We start from the raw sequence: 17,815 nt of genomic DNA, 5'->3' as shown, positions 1-17,815 counted from the left end.
TGCTTAACACTATAGTTGCTTCTTTTTGAGTTGGTTGAGCAAATGTTTCTAAGGAAAACAGAAGGCAAAACAAAACAAAAAAATATATTAAAGAAAAATGTTTTAAAATATTTAGGTATCATTAATCAGAAAATATTATGTAGAACCCATACACTAAAGTGTTCTAACTAATCAAATAGAATCTAGTAGAACAAATAGATAGATATTTCCTGCTTTTGCTGATTAGAATTCATTTGGATTGAACAGATAAGAACACATACTATTTACTATTCTCCTCATTGCTATGGAAATGAAACTACACAAGAGTTATGAAACCTTTGAAATAGTTCCTGTTGCTAGGAAACCACTTTCTTGGTCCCTGAACATTCTTCTCATCTCTGTCTCTGGCTGTGCCAGACTCTAAGACAATCTTACAGCTTGATGTCAGATGGGGAAAATAACAAGATTGTGCTACAAAATAAGTTACAATAGAACCCTGCCGCTAAATAGAAGCGAAAAAGATGCTTTAAATTTGAGCCCTATATGGATGATCTTGTCTTGCCTGTGTGTGCATCCTGTGGCTGTTCCACGATACTAGTGTCAGAGCCTGGGTTCTCTCTTCTCTCTCCCAAACTCTGGCATGAAGGCCAGGCTGTACCAAATGAGGCCTCAAATATTCATTCAACCCTGTGAAACAATTTTGCAGAAAAATCTTTAGAATGAACATGAATTGTGCGGTCTCCATCCCTCTCTACTTCCATCTCTCCCTTTTCTCTCCTTCCCTCATATCAGAGTTCTAGTTAGAGCATTTGGTGGCCTTGGTTACAATTACTTGCTCCAAATGCTATCTGAAAAATGGTGAATGTATTTTATAGCATTAGAAAGTAGCCAGATGTGGAGAGGGTCAGGGCTTGATTGGAACACTTTACTTGGAAGGCAGACACATAGTACATAGATTAGGAGACAACTGAGTTATGTACTAACACCTTCCTGATTCTCAGGCCAAATGGAAAACGCCAAAAGAAAATCATTTAAAGATTTCATTGTTTTGTTTTGTTTTTAGTGAAACAAAGCATGTGCCTTAAAGTAGAAGAATAGCAAGAAGCAACAAAATAAGGTTTGGAGGGCAGCATGGACTTGACATAGCCTGGGACAACATGCTGTTGGTCTTACAACATTTCCTCAGGGGCCACCATCTCACCCCACTCTGCATCCAGCTTCTTAGGCAAGGAAGTGTAAATCTTGCAGCTTTTAGGTTAGGCTTTCCCAGGTTGTCCCAATCCCAATTATATGGGGAACATCCGCATCCTTCTCAGTCTTCATCCTTATGTCTGTCCATCCAGATGCACAAAGAGGTTAAAGAAGCTATAAAATCTGGCGAAAGAGGAGGCTTCCGTGAACAAGTTCACACACAGGGAGCCAAAAACACAACTTGATACACCAGTCATGCCTGCCAAGGAGCATCCAACTCTGATTGATGGTTCCTCTAAATTCCTCCAGTCACATTTTCCTTCCAGCTGCCCCCAACCCTGGGGATCAACATCATATTGCTGTGTTGAGTGAGCAGAGGCTTCTGGGACACTGGTAGCTTGACAGGCAGCTCCCACTTCCCTCCTCTGAAGTCAAGATCTCGCCTTCCAGCTCTGTTATTACTAGTACAGGAAGCCAATGTGTCTCGACTAAAGGGATAAGATGAAACATATCTAGTTATTCCTTTTTTAAATGTGCTGTTGTTGTTGTTGTTTCGGTTCATTGCTTGGCTTGAACAAGTTCAATCTTTGTTCAGCAAATTTGAAAAGACAGAAGCAGAGTGGTGTCCAGGATCGAGGAGGACTTTCAGGGCAAGAAACATGTTTCCATCTTCAAGTCTGTCACCTGTCAAGATAGTGCTGGGCAAGTTTCTTGTATCTAAGTGCGAGCTTGCTCTTCTATGCATCGCAACAAGTCTGTCTTCCTCAAAGGCTATGGTACAGGCTGGAATGAGAGCCTCCCCTGAAGGTGTGAGGCATGGTGTCTAGCATCTGATTCCTCTCTTTTTCCCCTCACATTTGCACACGAAAGGAATGCCGCTACATTTTTTTCCAGACCATGTGTTTGAAAGATCATCTAAAGAAGTTTCCATGTGCCCCAAAAAGGGACATAAAAAAACTTATTTGAAGGTCAAAAGCATAGAAATTTCAGGTAGCAGTTGGTAGATCCTCACTGCATTAGGGAAACCCAGTAAAGGTTCATTAGGACTGGAATCTGAGAATGTGTTCTGAACCTTTCACTGCATGGCAAACAACAAACCTTCCTTTTTGTTTGTTTGTTTGTTTGTTTTATTTTGTTTTATTTTACTAAGAGAAAGTCTAGTAATATTTTTTAAATATCAAGTCCTCTGGGTTACCTATGTCAATTCCATAGTATTTATAAAACTAAGACTTATTCATTCATTAATGATTAAATATAAAATAGAATATTATGTTGAAAACATCTGTGCCATTTGTTCAAGAATGAAACAACAGATGTGATTGTAGACACAAGACTTAAGAAAACACATAGCAAAAAAAAAAAAATCTCTCCCAGAAATAATAAGAAATGAATACAAGGTTAAAACTTGTGTATTCCTCACGTAAAATGATCTTGGAAGTTCACAAGAATTCATGAAGAGTACCTCGAGGTAACACAGTCTGATTTTTTTAAGAGGTGAAGATTTGGTCTGAGCAGTAGAGCTGCTAAATTCAGAGCCTGATTCAAACCGAACAAGTCTTCCCTGGGAGGTTTCTGGGATTTGTAACACGGCCAATGGTGCTGGGTGCTCTTCCCCTGAAACTTCTAAATCTGGCATGGACTTTGCACAGTGACTCTCTGCCAGCTGTCTCTGGAGTGAAGACCAACGGAGAAGCACTCAGCTTACTGCTGCTGAAAAAAACCCGAAAGAGGGGGAGAGACAGGAGGAAGACATTCCCCTGCAAACTGTTAGGAACTCAGATCTCATCCAGGAGGAAGAGTGATTCCTCTCTAGGCATTTTTATTGACTATTTGGGAAGTTCACATCATGAATACTCACTTTCCAGTTCTCCCGGGTCCTTCCCCCACCCTTGTGGACCCTACACCTCCCCACAAAGACACGAGCATGCACGTGCGCGCTCACACACACACAAACACACACACACACACATGCGCGCGTGCGCACGCACACGCACACATGCATGCATTTTGTGTTTCCCACATACTCACTTGAGCATGGTCAAACTCCTAGTAGCCAGCCCCTTCAAGGAAACTGAGTCCTTCCCCATCTTCACCCCCACCAGCAACCCTTGATTTTTGGAGAGCAAGCATCCTTATTATGTCTCTATTACAACCATCTTTGATAGTTTCCTTTCCAGGCTGTCACTCTCTTGAGGTGGGGCTAAGGCTTGTCACGGAAGACTTCCATGTTCTTTCTCAACTGTGGGTCTCCAGTCACTGATACCACTGCAAAAGGAGCAGCCCTTAGCTGTGGTTTGAAACTTAAATATACACAGCACTAATAGCTATAACTGTATTCTGATAAGTGATTTCTCTGTCTGTCTCCTTTTCTAGATTTCACTACAGATCCTCAGATTCCCTTAAAGTCCCCTGACTATTTTAAAGTTAGTTATATATCTGTTCCTTGCTGCTCTCTCTTACTTTTAGGCCTGGCTGATCATCACTTAGCATGACAGACTTTTTCAGAATATTTCCAAGAGAAGATATTTTATAGTCTAGGTACAAAGTGGGACATAATTAATGTTAAATATTTCATTGTTCTCCCATGGATTCATTTAAAAATTGGCTTTACTAGCTTCCAAAGAGGTTTTGAAATGTTAATTTTGCAGGAGCTCAGATTTGTAATGATAATATCTAATAATAAACTTTAAATAAAACTGTTAAGTAAGAAATTAGTTCTTCATAAATAGTAAACCAAGGACATTAACTGCCTAACCTTGTAAATATACCATTGACATAGGAAATTTAGGGGGATATCAATTTCGGTATGGCATAGAATGACCTATTTTTTTCTTTTTGCAATTTATTTTTATGTTTCTCTAGAACTTGAATTTCAAACAATTGCTGTTTTCCTGGGTATAATTCACATTAATTCACCAAGGATAAAACCCTCTGTTTACCTGCTAGAAAATTCAATTATCAAAATGTTTTCACGTGACTCAAACCTTGTCCAGATGCTATCTCCCCTTAAGCCCCTCTATGGCAAGGAGATGAGCCCTGTGCATCTTGTCTCATCATTTCCTCCCACAGTGTTGAGCAAATATTTAATGCCAATTCATTTAGATAGCCTCGGTGTGTTTTCAGATTAAAAAAAAAAAAGCAAATAAAGCATTTGGAATCAAATGAAATTTCTCCTGGAAATCCTTATGAATGAGAATTCTCCACTAAAAAAATGTCTTAGAATCTAATTCTTTAAAACCTTAAAATAACCTTAAACACGGTGGAAAATTTGGGTGCTTTTCTGTCTTCTACTTCTTTCAAACTACATTGACTGATAAAGCTAATGTCACTCTCCAGGGTAGACATGACCTTAGTCCACTATCACGTGTGGAAGTTTTTCAGTTAAAGTATTGACTTTTGTGTGTATCTAAGAGTATGTTTTGAAAAAATAGGAGAGAGATTTCTTTTGTATCTCTTTCAATCCACCAGACAATGATTTGGAAGAGAAATTTACAGAATTTACTTTCCCTTATTTTAATGTCAGCCACAAAATCCTTGACAACTATTTGGCAATGGCTGTGAAATAAAGAACACTTAGCGAGGACCAGTGAAATTGGTACTTAATATTGCTACTGTCAGTGCAGACACACAGCTCTCTCCCTTTTGCATGAAATAAGAAATAGTTTATTCTCAAGCCAAATATAACTGACCAGGGACCAGGAACACATATTTATGTCAGCCAAAATCCCATGTTCCAACATGCTAACACTTTGAGGATGTTCTTAGCATAACAAAATATAGTTATAAATCAAAGCACCTCTCAACTAGAAACATAAAGAAGACAGTGATAGTGAAACAGGGGAGCCCCTGATCCAGTTGACATGAGGACCTTCATTCCCACTGCAATGTTTTATAGTTTATGTACGCTGGTATTTAGAAATCGCTTTGAAGGAAATCGTCACTTGAAAAACTCCCAAAAGACAATGTTCCTAATATTTATTTTCCTTTATAAATTGTTCTTTGTTTTAATTTGTTCTATTATTGATTTTCCTTTATAAATTGTTCTTTAATTGTTACCTTGTTAAAACAGATTTTTAACATAGACCTGCTTTTCTGACAATGGCTTATAGGATTTTTTTTTTAAAAAAGAAAAACAATAATTTGTTTAGCTAATTCAGACTTATGAATAAGCAAAAAAATAATGAGAACCTGGCAAACACTGAACTCATTGCCAATTTTCTATTGTTGTTGTGTCGTTTTATAACCTACAATGACTCCTTGATCTAAAAAGGAATTTCCCAAAGATATTTAGGATGAAAGAGTCATTTGCTCTGTCACAAGCTTGTCTGCTTCACTGGGAGGACTGGATGAGTCAGTTCTCCTGTTCATCTGGGTCTTCAGGAAAAGGAATCAGAGTAGATTTCAGTGCAGCTGGACTCTCGCTGTGTTGAGCCAAAGAAATGTATCTGGGAACTGATCATTCTTTTGGAAGAATCTGAGATTAGCAATATTAGCATCAGAGAATAGAAATGATCAGAAGACACCTGCTCTCAGTCCCACTTCACAGAAATTGGCTGCACCACAAGGCAGAGAACCCTAGGTAGGGAGAAAGTATGGGGCAGATCTCATTATTGGGCTGGCAGAGTAGTCTGTGGTAGTGAATACTCAGGTCCATATCCCAGATCCTGATTGCAATTTGGAGAGATTATTGATGACTCAAAACTGTGTAGGAGGGAGACAAAATAAAATTCATGGACTCGGGTCTTGATCCATTGTATTCTGTTTTGTTTGCATTTGTTTGTTTCCTGGCCGACATATATGTTATATACATTTCACATCCAAACTGAGACAGGAGGTTATAGAGTAGAGCTGTGCTTTTCAATAGAAAAGATCCACAAGTACTTACCCTGCAGTCTCTATAATAATGCTTCTGTATAGGGAAAACGCAATATCACATCAGCTATGGTTTTAATAACAATAGAACAGATTGTAGCAGATGAGAAGGCGACTCTCAAACACATGAAGTCAGATGAAGGATTTAAAAAAAAAAAATGGCCTGACCATTGATTTTGGATAAGTAGCCACCTATGAACAAATTTATCAAGAAGGTATAAGAGGCCCAAGGGACCACTGGAAGTGGATGTGTGTCCTGATGCTGAAGTGCCATGGGATAAAAAAACAATCAGTGCTCTTCGCTGCTATTGAAATTTTGTAGTACCACAATTAAAGTAGAGTTCTTAGAAATCTCTTATGCTATGTTGATGCTGCATCCAGAAACTCATAGGATGTTAAGGAAATGTGACTTATTATCCAAAGAGACTTGATCTTTCCCAAGACAGTCAACCAGAAATCAAGAGATGTGCTTTCTTTCTGTTCTGTTGTTTCCTGTTCTTATGCCTGGAGACTTACACTGGAAGGAGGAAAGAGGAATAGTCCTCCCCAAAGTGTCTTATGGGAGTCAGAAAAGGAAAAAAAATCTTAAATCAATTCTAGTCAGAAGATCAATTGGTGATTCCATTTTCTGCACTGTTAAAACCTGTTATGAATCTTACACAATAGTTGATCTTCATGAACATCATACACATGGTTTATAACAGCAGAAGAAACACCCATTTGATAAGAATGGCAAAGGATGAAGCCAGAAATGGCTATGGTGTTCTCTGAAGAGTTTCAGCATTACCCTGGTAGGTGAAGGCAAGAGAAAAATACCCTGGCCAGAGAGCACAGCCATGCGCACGTGTAATTGTATTAAGAAATAAACAATGTCAGGCATGCATGGTGGTGAAGGCCTTAATCCCAGCACTCAGGGAGGCAGATATGCAAGTGGATCTCTGTGAACTTCTTGAGGCAAACCTGATCTGTATAACCAATTCCAGGCTAGCCAGGGATAGATAATGAGGCTTATCTCAAAACAAACAGGTTAAACCAGCAGGTAACAAAGTGAATCTTCTACCACATCAGCAAAGGGAGCATTTTCTCATAATCGATGACCAATATGGACAGTGTCTAGTTATTATCAAGAAAAAAAAAAAGAAAATTAATGTTTTTTTTCCTCCCCACAGGTTCAAGATGCATTTAGATGCAGGTTGAGAAACTGTCAGGATCCAATCAATGCTGATTCTTCAAGTTCTTTTCCTAATGGACATGCTCAAATCATGGTGAGCTTTTATTTTCCTTCTGGTTGATAAGTTAAGTCAGGGTTTCTAAAGAATATATATAATAAACTCCTTGTTAAGAAAATAGTATAAAGTATAAGTATAAGTAAAAGTTATATAAAAAAGTATATGTTCTCTTTAGGTCATTATGACTAATACTTTGAGAGCTGGAGAGATGACTTAGAGCTTAAAAGTCCTTGTTGCCTTTTCAAAGGACTGAAGCTCAGTTTCCAGCACCTGTATCCACAGCCTATAACTCTTGCTCCAAAGGATTTGATGCCGTCCTCTGGCCTCCTTGTGTTCCCCCATGCCTGGACACACACGCACATACACACAAACACACACACACACACACACACACACACACACAAACACTTAATAAAACAAACCTTTAAATTTAGTAAAGTCTTGGTACTTTGATGACCAATGAACATTCTTTCTGGATTGCCTTTGAATCAAGGGTCTGCTGTTGGTACCCTTGAGTGTTTGGAATGGTGTCTCATACAACAGTGGAGAGTATTTTTACCTAGTCTAGAATTCAAGAAGATTTTTACACAGAAGCACTATAAACTTTCATATCTAGTGTTTTTTTTTTATTCTTTGTATATGTGTGCGTGTGTGGGTTGTGTTATATTGTGCTTTTTCCTTTAGCTCTCTTTTTATTAATTTTTAAGAGTTTCACAAAATAGGTTTTGATCATGCTTCCTATCTCAGTTCGGACTTACTTGAATATGAGAGTCCGCAGAGGAGCTGCAACTCAGATTAGTTAAATATGTGTATGTACAGGTGGCCAGGTGGTTTCCCCCACATGGCCTAAAGAAAGCACCAGGAGACTAAAACCCAAGGAAAGGGTGCCTTCCCAGTGACAGGTCCAGATTGTACATGAGCCCAGAGTACCACTGGGGTCACTGCTGCTGTAGGCACAAATACACTGTCAAACTTTACAAATGAGATAAAATTGCCATCATCAAAACAGAAATGGAAGCTGGGAGTTGCTGTGCATGCCTGGAATGACAGCACTGTGAGGCTGAGACAAGAGGAAGCCCAGCTCAAGAGCACACTGTGAACTGCATAGCATGAACCCATCTCCAGACAAAATAGAACATCAGCCAACCAAGCAACACCAACAGCACCGAGACCAAAGAGGAATGAGCTTTCTGAAGAATAACTGACCTAGTATTAATTTTTTTTTAAGACTAGGAAACATAAAAATATGGCTAAGCAATATGTTAGCAGCTAAAGAATGAGAAATAGTAGCCAATTCTTTTTAAAATTCAGATAGCCCTAAAAAAAAAAAATCTCTGTTTAAGGTATTGATGTTGGGCTGACCAGGTGATGCCACAGGTAAAGGCATTGGCAGTGCAAACCTGGTGACCTGCATGTGATCCCTGGGACCTATTAAACTTAGAAGGAGAGATCCAACCCCACAGAGTTTTTCTTTGACCTACACAGATGTTCTGCAGCATGTGTCTGTATATAACAACAACAATAATAATACAATTTAAAATTAATATTAATAAGGACAGGCATATGACTGACAGAAGTTGCTTACAACAGATTAACTTGATTTTACCATTAAATAAAGGATGATTTGCTTAAAATAAGAATTTGTGTGATAGTGGAGCTGGCATTCAGAAGATTCTAAGCCATACAGGCAGTTGTTAATCTTTTGGTTTTAATATCTGCACTTGAGAGCCTTTGGTCACAGTAGCAGAAATATGACTCTGTAGAATTGTGATGTTAGCAAAGCTGCATCTTAGAATATTGTATCGTAGGTAACACACTGTAACTGAAAGCGTAAAATACAAAACTCAAAGACATTTATTTAAGGATTTTCTAATAGTGTACCTTCTGGTTGCTTTATTAAAGTTAGGCTATTGCTTTAAAATTCTGGTCCTGTTCTGTTTTGTTTTTGAAGTCCTACTAGAGCTTAAACCAAGATGGTGTGCAGCTTATGCAAACTTAGCCACTGAGTTATATAACCCTCACTCTTTTTGATTTTTCTTGATATAAGGCCTCATTTAGCTTAAGCTAGCCTCACCACACAACCAAAGATGACCCTGAACTTATGATTCTTCTTCTTTTCACCAGCCCAAATGCTAGATTACAAATGTATACCACCACTGCCCTTTCTATTCAGTACTGGGGATTGAACTCAGGGCATCAGGCATGCTAGGCACACATTCTCCCACTTTAAACTTTTGCGATTGAGCCTGGTCTCAGGAACCTTGATGTCATTCTCAGGCTCAGCTAGGCCTCAGATCTGTAATCTTGCTTCATCTCCCTAAGTAGCAAGAATGACCCTGGAACCAACCATCCCAGCTAAAAGTCTATCATTTCATTCCGGGAATTAATTATGTTACCATATCAAAGTGATATAATTTTCCATGGGCTTTATACACCATTTTGTCTCTAGGAAATTCTGATCATTCCCTGAGAATACTGTTTTGCACAAAACACTAAATGGGACTAGCCATAAATCTATAAGCTTCAGATAATTTGAATATCAAAACCATTTGCAATCTTCATTAAATAATGATTCTATGCCTTCATATTTCTTGTTACAGACAGACTTTGAAAAGGACGTAGACATTGCTTGCCGATCAGGTAAGAATATTTTGATCTTTAAGATTTAATTTGTAGGGATGTGAACTTATTTTGTGGGGTTTGATTTAAAAAAAAACACTGTGTTTTGAGCACCCCACTCAAATGAGTGACTAGTGGCATCTTTCAGTGAGAATCACTCTAATGCCAGAGATCTATTTGTATAGAGAGGGGAGAAAGAAGGAATGAGTGATGAGAAGAAATAAAAGATGGATTATTGAGAGCACCACAGCAGCAGAAAGCACTAGAGATGCCTTAAACTTCCATCTACATGAAGAAGGGCAGGTGTAAGGCAAGTCACTGTAGCCTCTCTGTTTATCATATATACACTATGAATAACTAGACTGATGGACTACCAATGAGTGTGTGTGTGTGTGTGTGTGTATGTGTGTGTGTGTGTGTTTTAATGGTCTCTATCCTCTAGCCACTAGCTAATTTTTCACTAGAGAAGAGGGCTTGTAAATTTAAAAATAAATTGTGCTTTCTATTTGGGGTGTTTTTCTCTTGTTGGGAAATACTCTTGCAAAGTGCAGCCAAGTGTAGCACATTTTACCTTTCATCTGTTCTCCACGCTGTCTTTATATATACATATATATACATATGTGTATGTATATTTCATCTGAGTATCCAAATATTTAAAAACAAGTATCATTTTGCTCAATCTGAGTTTTTCTTTTTTGTTTGCTTTGTTTTGTTTGTTTTGTTTTGTTTTGTTTTGAGGGGGGTTATTTTTTATTATTTATTTATTTTTGCCTCTGGATTTAACAGCCTTGTATCATCATTCATTTCTAGGAGCATCTTCCGGGCCTAGTGCTGAAAATAACCCCTAATTTGTCAATAAACTTAAATTATAGTGCTTACATTATCAGTGTATCCATCCATCTTACATTGCTATGGGCTAGTTACTTCTATTAATGTGGTCTAGATTCCCATCTGATTTATATTTCAGTGCAAGCATCAACTTGTCATCTAAAACCCCTCAGATGTTTTATAGGTCCTGTCAAGGATTCTCCTTCTAAGATTATGTTAAAGTTAGGCTTCTGTTATGTCTTCCTGGGTGGAAAAAAAATAAACCTCGGCATTTATCTCTGTTAGCTGTCATCTTAACTTCTTTCAGGATAACATCTGTTTGAGATTGTATAGCCACTGAACATTTGACATAGAACCTCTGTCCCTATCCAAACTATCTATAAAGGAGTTAAAATGTTACAACAACCTGCTAGGTTGGGAAAGGCACCCACCCCCTACCTTCCAGATTCCCTTATGTGTTGCTTTCAGATTCAACTCAGAGCCATTAAAATCTGTGCAAATGTCAAATCATATTTCTTGCCCTAATCACAAGCACATGGGAGACTAATCTTGTATTCTTGAATTCAATCAGAACACTCTGGGCGGGGCATGGTCACAGCCGTTGTAAGCTAGCGGCTATGATTTGGCAACCCACAGTGGGCTTGTGAGAGGAGCAGGAATTATCTTTTCCTGTAGGGAAAAAACACCCAACAAAATGTTACCAAGGCATAATCTTGCTGGTGTTTAGTTGCCTGAACCTGCCAGTTCAACATATACCTGGCAAAATAATTTCCCTCAGCTTATCCATCCACTGTGATTTCTAAAATTTGCAAGCCATGGTGTGAGTTTCCCCATTTATAGACTATAATTTGGCTGTGTCTGGAAGCTTGAACTTATTTTAGTAATTAGGTATCTGTTTAATACCAAATTGTCTATCCTCACTTTAGCTTCCTTCCCTCTCTTCAGGTACTCCTAAGAGTTCTTGACAGAAAAGAATGAGAACACCTTTGTCTTTTCCTTAACAGCCATTCATATCAAACCAGTACGTCTCAAAGTGTGGTACCCAAGCAAACAGTGTTGGCTTCACCTGGAGATTCCTAGAAATGCAGTTTTCGGAGACCTACCTAGACCTTCTAGGCCAGAAACTGTGGTACTGGAACACAGTAACCAGGGTTGTTAGAAGTCATTCAAATTACTCTGATGCATATCAAGGGCTGAAAATCTATATGTCAGACCTTCTTTTCAGAGCTGATGTTCCCAGCCCTTCAGCACGCACAATGCCGTCTTCTGATAGATTGTTCTGGTTTCCCCAGTCTGCTCTGGAGTCCGGGGGTTAAGCCTTTTAAACACAGACCAGCACCAATGTATTATTCCGAAACAATATACAATATTTTTATTTTTCTGTTTTCGTTTTGGCCAGTGCTCTTTTTTAGTTGAGCTTGTCAGCAGCTTTCTTCAGAGTCCTTCCAAGAGATTTCGGCATACGTTAAATTCACTAAACTTAAACGTCTCAGTTCATGGGTTATGCGCAGTCTGCTCTGAACTTTGAAACTGCTTTGGGATGTATACTGCTGCAGTATACATCTTCTTATGATAGCTCTTCAGGTTGCTTTCTGTGTAGCTTGATTTTCATTTTTGTTTTGCCTTTTACAACTTAATTAATTTCTCTCAAAGGTACTGTTTCAACATTGTTGCCATGTGTAGGAGGTTCACATTCAAGACTTGTGTACATTTTAAGCAAATCAAAGAAGCAGGATTGTCTCTCACATATTGTGGACACTGCTTCATTAGAATAAATACATTTGTCAAATATTTGATAGACATAGGTCATATTGTAAAAAGATGAATGTATCTTGCATCTGGATTATGAAACCAATACTCACTACTAAGGCTTCCTTTGTAGCCTACAATCTATTAATAAAGGTGTGAAAACGTCGGTCCATCCCTAATATAACACAATACATTCTTGTCATGTGTCTTTAAGTTTTAGGGCTGTTAATTTTGGATCAGTTTTTGTTAGAAACTAAAACTATTCTGAGAATTTGGAAATGCTTTAAACATTGTTTTCATTTCAACTATTATTAAACTGGCTAACAAACTTCACCCTTTAATATTTAATTTATAATTATTTCTAACAATTGTGATGTATTACTGCTCCCTTATTATCTTAAGAAGTTTAGGTTTTATTTTGTTGTTGTTTTAGCTTTTACAAAGTATAAGTAGCCAAGACCACAACAGCCTCCCAAGTGCTGGGATTGCTTACTACCACCACGCCAGATCTTGAAATAATGTCTTAAAGCATAACCGGTTCTTATTTTTTAGGATATGATAATATTAAACATGAAAATCTACAGCCACATTGTGGATTCATAAAATTATATATACACATTTATATATGTATATATATGGACATATCCATATATATGGATATTTAACATGATGTTCAGTATAGGAAACAGGGAGGCAATAGTACAGTAATAGGTAAAAGCATTTCTAAAGATAGCAGGTATTGTATGAGTGGTTCATGCTTTGGAATATTTTAAAAGCTTCATTTCTTCATGGTATCAAAACATATTCATAATTTGCTGTTTTTAACTTCTGTGCTAATTCATAATTATGATTATATTTTCAAGCTTTAAACAATAATAGGCGAAATTCAGCCTGTCTGAAAATTTTTTGTGTTTCTAAAACCAAATGTTTTATTGTTTCCTACATGTCTTAGTCAGGATTTCTATTCTTGCACAAACATCATGACCAAAAAGCAAATTTGGGAAGAAAGAGTTTGTTCAGCTTACCCTTCCATGGAAGGAAAGTCACCAGAGGAAGTCAGGACTGGAAGTCAAGCAGGTCAGGATACAGGAGCTGATGCAGAGGCCATGGAGGGATGTTTCTTACTGGATTGCTTCCCCTGCCTTGCTCAGCTTAGTCTCTTATAGAGCCTAAGACTACCAGCCAGGGATGGTACCTCCCACAATGGACCCTCCCCCCTTGATCACTAATTGAGAAAATACCTTATAGCTGGATCTCATGGAGGCATTTTCTCACCTGAAGCTCTCTACTCTGTGATAACTCCAGCCTGTGTCAAGTTGACACACAAAACCAACCAGTATACTACACGTGGTAAAATTTTCTGCTTTAGTGGCTTTGATTTGTGGACAAAGTGGCCAACCTGCCCCAGTTTTATTTTGAGACAGAGTCTCACTACGTAGTGTTGGCTGTCCTGAAACTCACTATATAGAGCAGGTTTGTCGTAAACTGACAGAGAACTGTCTGTCTCTGTCACCCAAATGGTAGGATTTAATGGCATATGCCACCACACCCAGCTTTCAAGGAACTCTTTTAATGAACAAAACTTCTATAGAACTTCAGAAGAAAGGCCTATGTAAAAGTAGCAAGTTTGTATGAACAATATCTATATATTTATGGAAATGCTTTGAGGTAGACCAATGAAGGAATCTTCTCTGGTAATCTACCTTTTCCCTGGAAATTAATGCAGAGCTTTCTTCAGGACAGGGCATTGAAATCTTTAGAAATCTTAGAAAGCCAGTTAACCAGATTTCAGATGTGCTATAGTCTACTCGTGATCTCTGGTATCATTAGAACATCAATAACAATTCAGTAATCCGTGAACCATGAACAAACAAGTATAAATAAATTGTTAAAAGGTTACTTTTCTTTTACTTTATTAGGAGAGTTTTTAGTGAGAAGATAAATATCATATAAGGATAAAAAAATAAATATTTTCCTTTTATTTACTACCCTGCTCCAATTTGCAGTGCTTCATAAGGATATCGGTCCCTGCCGAGCAGCAACAATAACAGGAACCCTCTCCAGGATCTCTCTAAATGATGATGAGGAAGAAAAGGGAACAAACCCTGAAGGGCTAAGCTACTCCACATTGCCTGGAAATGTCATTTCCAAAGTCATCATTCAACAGCCCGCAGGCCTGCACATGCCTATGAGTATGAATGAGCTGAGCAATCCATGTCTGAAGAAAGAGAACACTGAACTGCGGAGAACTGTGTACTTATGCACGGATGACAATTTGAGAGGGGCCGATATGGACATTGTCCACCCTCAAGAACGGATGATGGAAAGTGACTATATTGTGATGCCTAGAAGTTCTGTAGGCACCCAGCCATCAATGAAAGAGGAGAGCAAAATGAATATTGGCATGGAAACCTTGCCGCATGAAAGGCTATTACACTACAAAGTAAATCCTGAATTCAATATGAATCCCCCTGTAATGGACCAGTTTAATATGAACTTAGATCAGCATCTCGCACCCCAGGAACATATGCAGAATTTACCCTTTGAGCCTCGCACAGCTGTGAAGAATTTCATGGCTTCTGAGTTGGATGATAATGTGGGACTGTCAAGAAGTGAAACTGGATCAACGATATCAATGAGTTCTCTAGAGGTGAGTCAGAAGAGGTTGAGAAGTCCCTTGATATTTGAAGGGAGCACAGGCTGATTCACATGATACTGGTATTAGAGAAGATCCGCATTAGTTTTGGCAGTTTCTGATGTTACATATTAAAATTCTGGACAGAAAATTTTTCTAGCAGTATATTTGAGTCTGCTGATTCAAGATGTTATTTAAAGGATACCAGCATGTTTTAAAGTGATAACAATCAATCCTAGCTCTCTCATAATGGGACTCATGTGGAACATTCATAAAGAAAATAGAACAGATCCTCTTGAGGTTTCACTGACATGACAGGGCATTGTAAAACATAAAATAGTAATTGGATTGTGTTACAGATTCAAGGATAGATCTAAATCTTCTTTTGTAAGACCACCTGCTAATGTGAAGTTGAAACATTTCTGTGGGTTGTACCACTACACTGATTATAAACTAATTAGCATTATGCTACAACAATATTATTCAGAATGAATGTTTTGTTCTTAATCCTACAGAATGTTGACCATTAAAAGTATTAGTCTTTAACTATTAAGAACTCAAAGTATATATTCTAAATATACTAAGACTCAGGACTAAGAGCCAGACAACAGCCTATGCCCTTCATAAAGCCATCAACAGTAAACAATGTAAACTATTCTCATCTTTTTTTCATCTCAATGGAGTAGAGCATTATTAACAATTATCATCCTCATTCCTACTGTAATAGGATGACAGAAGTAGGTATCAGGAAGTATATTTGATTTTCTATTGCCATATTCCATTACCTTAGTATAGTCTCTATAAAACAACCCACATGTATTCTTATTTATCTTATCATATATACTTTCAATTATGATAATATGTTATATATATTATATATACATATATATATGTATACTGCATAAGTCACTATTTATAGAAAACCCATTGTAATTGGTCATACAGCCTTTCCATCAGAGTTATTCTAATAATGTGTGCTCTAAGGTACAAACACCCAAAAGCAAGAGCTCCTTCAGATTTTTCAAAGCCATGTCTTTCATTCTGTCCAAATCAAAACAGATGATGAAATGTATATAATTCTAGTTTTCTCAAATAGAACAAGAAAACTCTAGACCAAAGCCAGAATATAAACAGACTCCAGAAAGAAAAGGTCTTAAGTTTGGATCAGCCTCAACCAGAAGAGGGTTTCTGCACAAATCCATGCAAGAATGATTTTCAAAATTAAAGGTGTAGATAGGGATAGAAATCAAATTCTACTCTAGAGTAGCAGGTATCCTCTCTGGACAAAAGATTCCATTTTTCTTAACTAATAAAATTGTTACTGCTACCTCAATCCTAACTCAGAGATATTAATGTATCCATTACAATAATGAGCAAGTAAGCATAAGCTACAAAATATTCATCTAAAATTGCAAAGGGTTTTAAGAGGATTGAACATATATATGTATATGTACATATATATATGAATATAATATCAAAAGTAATAATGAAAATATGGGAGCTTTTTCTGTGTAATGACTCTTTTAAAGTTTATATAGAAATTCAAATGGAGCTACACTAAAATAATTTGGGTGTTGTGAAAATGTTTTTCATTTAACACCCAGAAACCAACTGATACAGCTATTGATCATGTTTTGTGTATTTGTACAACAGAGTATATTTTCCATGTATCAATTGGTTCACCTTGTAATTTTTTTCAAATCTCTATATCCTTATTTTTAATCAGCATCATTTGTATGTTACTTTAACCATAAAAATCATATGTGTTTATGTCAAACAAAAGATCTGCATTTCAATGACTTAGATATCACAAAGCTTATATTTTGAAAAGGAAATTCAGAATTCAGAATAAAATTTAGTTCTCCATTTATTCTTTAAAAAATGTTTAGTAGTAACTGCTTAGGTGACCTTTTTGGGAAACAACTGATGAAGAATACATACATACATGATAGAGTGGATAATAAAAATTAGCATTTTTATAGAGTTTTTGTTAACAGATTCTCAAATCACCTTGAAAGCATGAATTAATTAATCTTCCCCACACTTAGACAAGTTGTTATAATCTTCAAATAAAAGCATCTGTTCGAGGAGCCAATATCTAAGTAATGAATCCATCTAACTCTTTGACCCCTCTGAATGACACAAGAGGTTAACTATGTAGGAACACACAACCTAGAAGACTCATAAAGCAGAACATGACAAGCTGTTGCATGATCTATTATTCATGGCTAGGATGTGAAGATGGGCCATGAACTTAGGCGTTTTTCTCCAAAAGAGATGGTAAGAAGAAAAGGTCAGTAAATGCTGCTAGTTGATAACACAGAATCCAGTAGTCATGAGAAAACTGCATGCAAGACACAAGTTGAGGTACAAAAAAGAAAGAAGAAAGCCAAAGAGACCTGAGTGGGTGAGTGGGTGGAAGCTTTTATTCAAGTAAGAAAGAGGCAACAAAGAGAGGGGGAGGCTCCCAACTGCTGCAGTGCCGGCAGAAAAGACTCCAGCCTCCATGGAAGTGTGCTCTGCTAACCCCCAATTATTGGGTGTAAATGTTTAAGACATTCACGGAGTTCCTTGGCACAAAAAAGTATCCAGATTTTCCCCATGCCCTTTATTACACTCCTCTTTATTTGTGTTACAGGGTGTTGCCCCAACCGTGTTCTTTCCCAGAATGAACCAGTTAAGCAATTCTAAAAATTTTTAGAATTTGAGTTTT

General features: G+C 37.5%; 1 protein-coding gene across 3 annotated transcripts in view; it reads left to right on the top strand.

The window, feature by feature from the left end:
• The window catches only part of Adgrb3 (adhesion G protein-coupled receptor B3), a 729,205-nt gene that overhangs the window by 687,461 nt on the left and 23,929 nt on the right, over positions 1 to 17,815 (top strand). For all 3 annotated transcript variants that reach the window (XM_031367067.1, XM_031367069.1, XM_031367068.1), the window contains 3 exons: positions 7,212 to 7,307; positions 9,872 to 9,911; positions 14,474 to 15,117. In XM_031367067.1, coding sequence (XP_031222927.1) covers positions 7,212 to 7,307; positions 9,872 to 9,911; positions 14,474 to 15,117 — 780 coding nt within the window. The remainder of the gene's footprint in view (positions 1 to 7,211; positions 7,308 to 9,871; positions 9,912 to 14,473; positions 15,118 to 17,815) is intronic.

This window comes from Mastomys coucha, unplaced genomic scaffold, assembly GCF_008632895.1.
Source record: "Mastomys coucha isolate ucsf_1 unplaced genomic scaffold, UCSF_Mcou_1 pScaffold14, whole genome shotgun sequence".
Taxonomy (NCBI): domain Eukaryota; kingdom Metazoa; phylum Chordata; class Mammalia; order Rodentia; family Muridae; genus Mastomys; species Mastomys coucha.
This window is presented reverse-complemented; position numbering and strand designations above follow the sequence as displayed.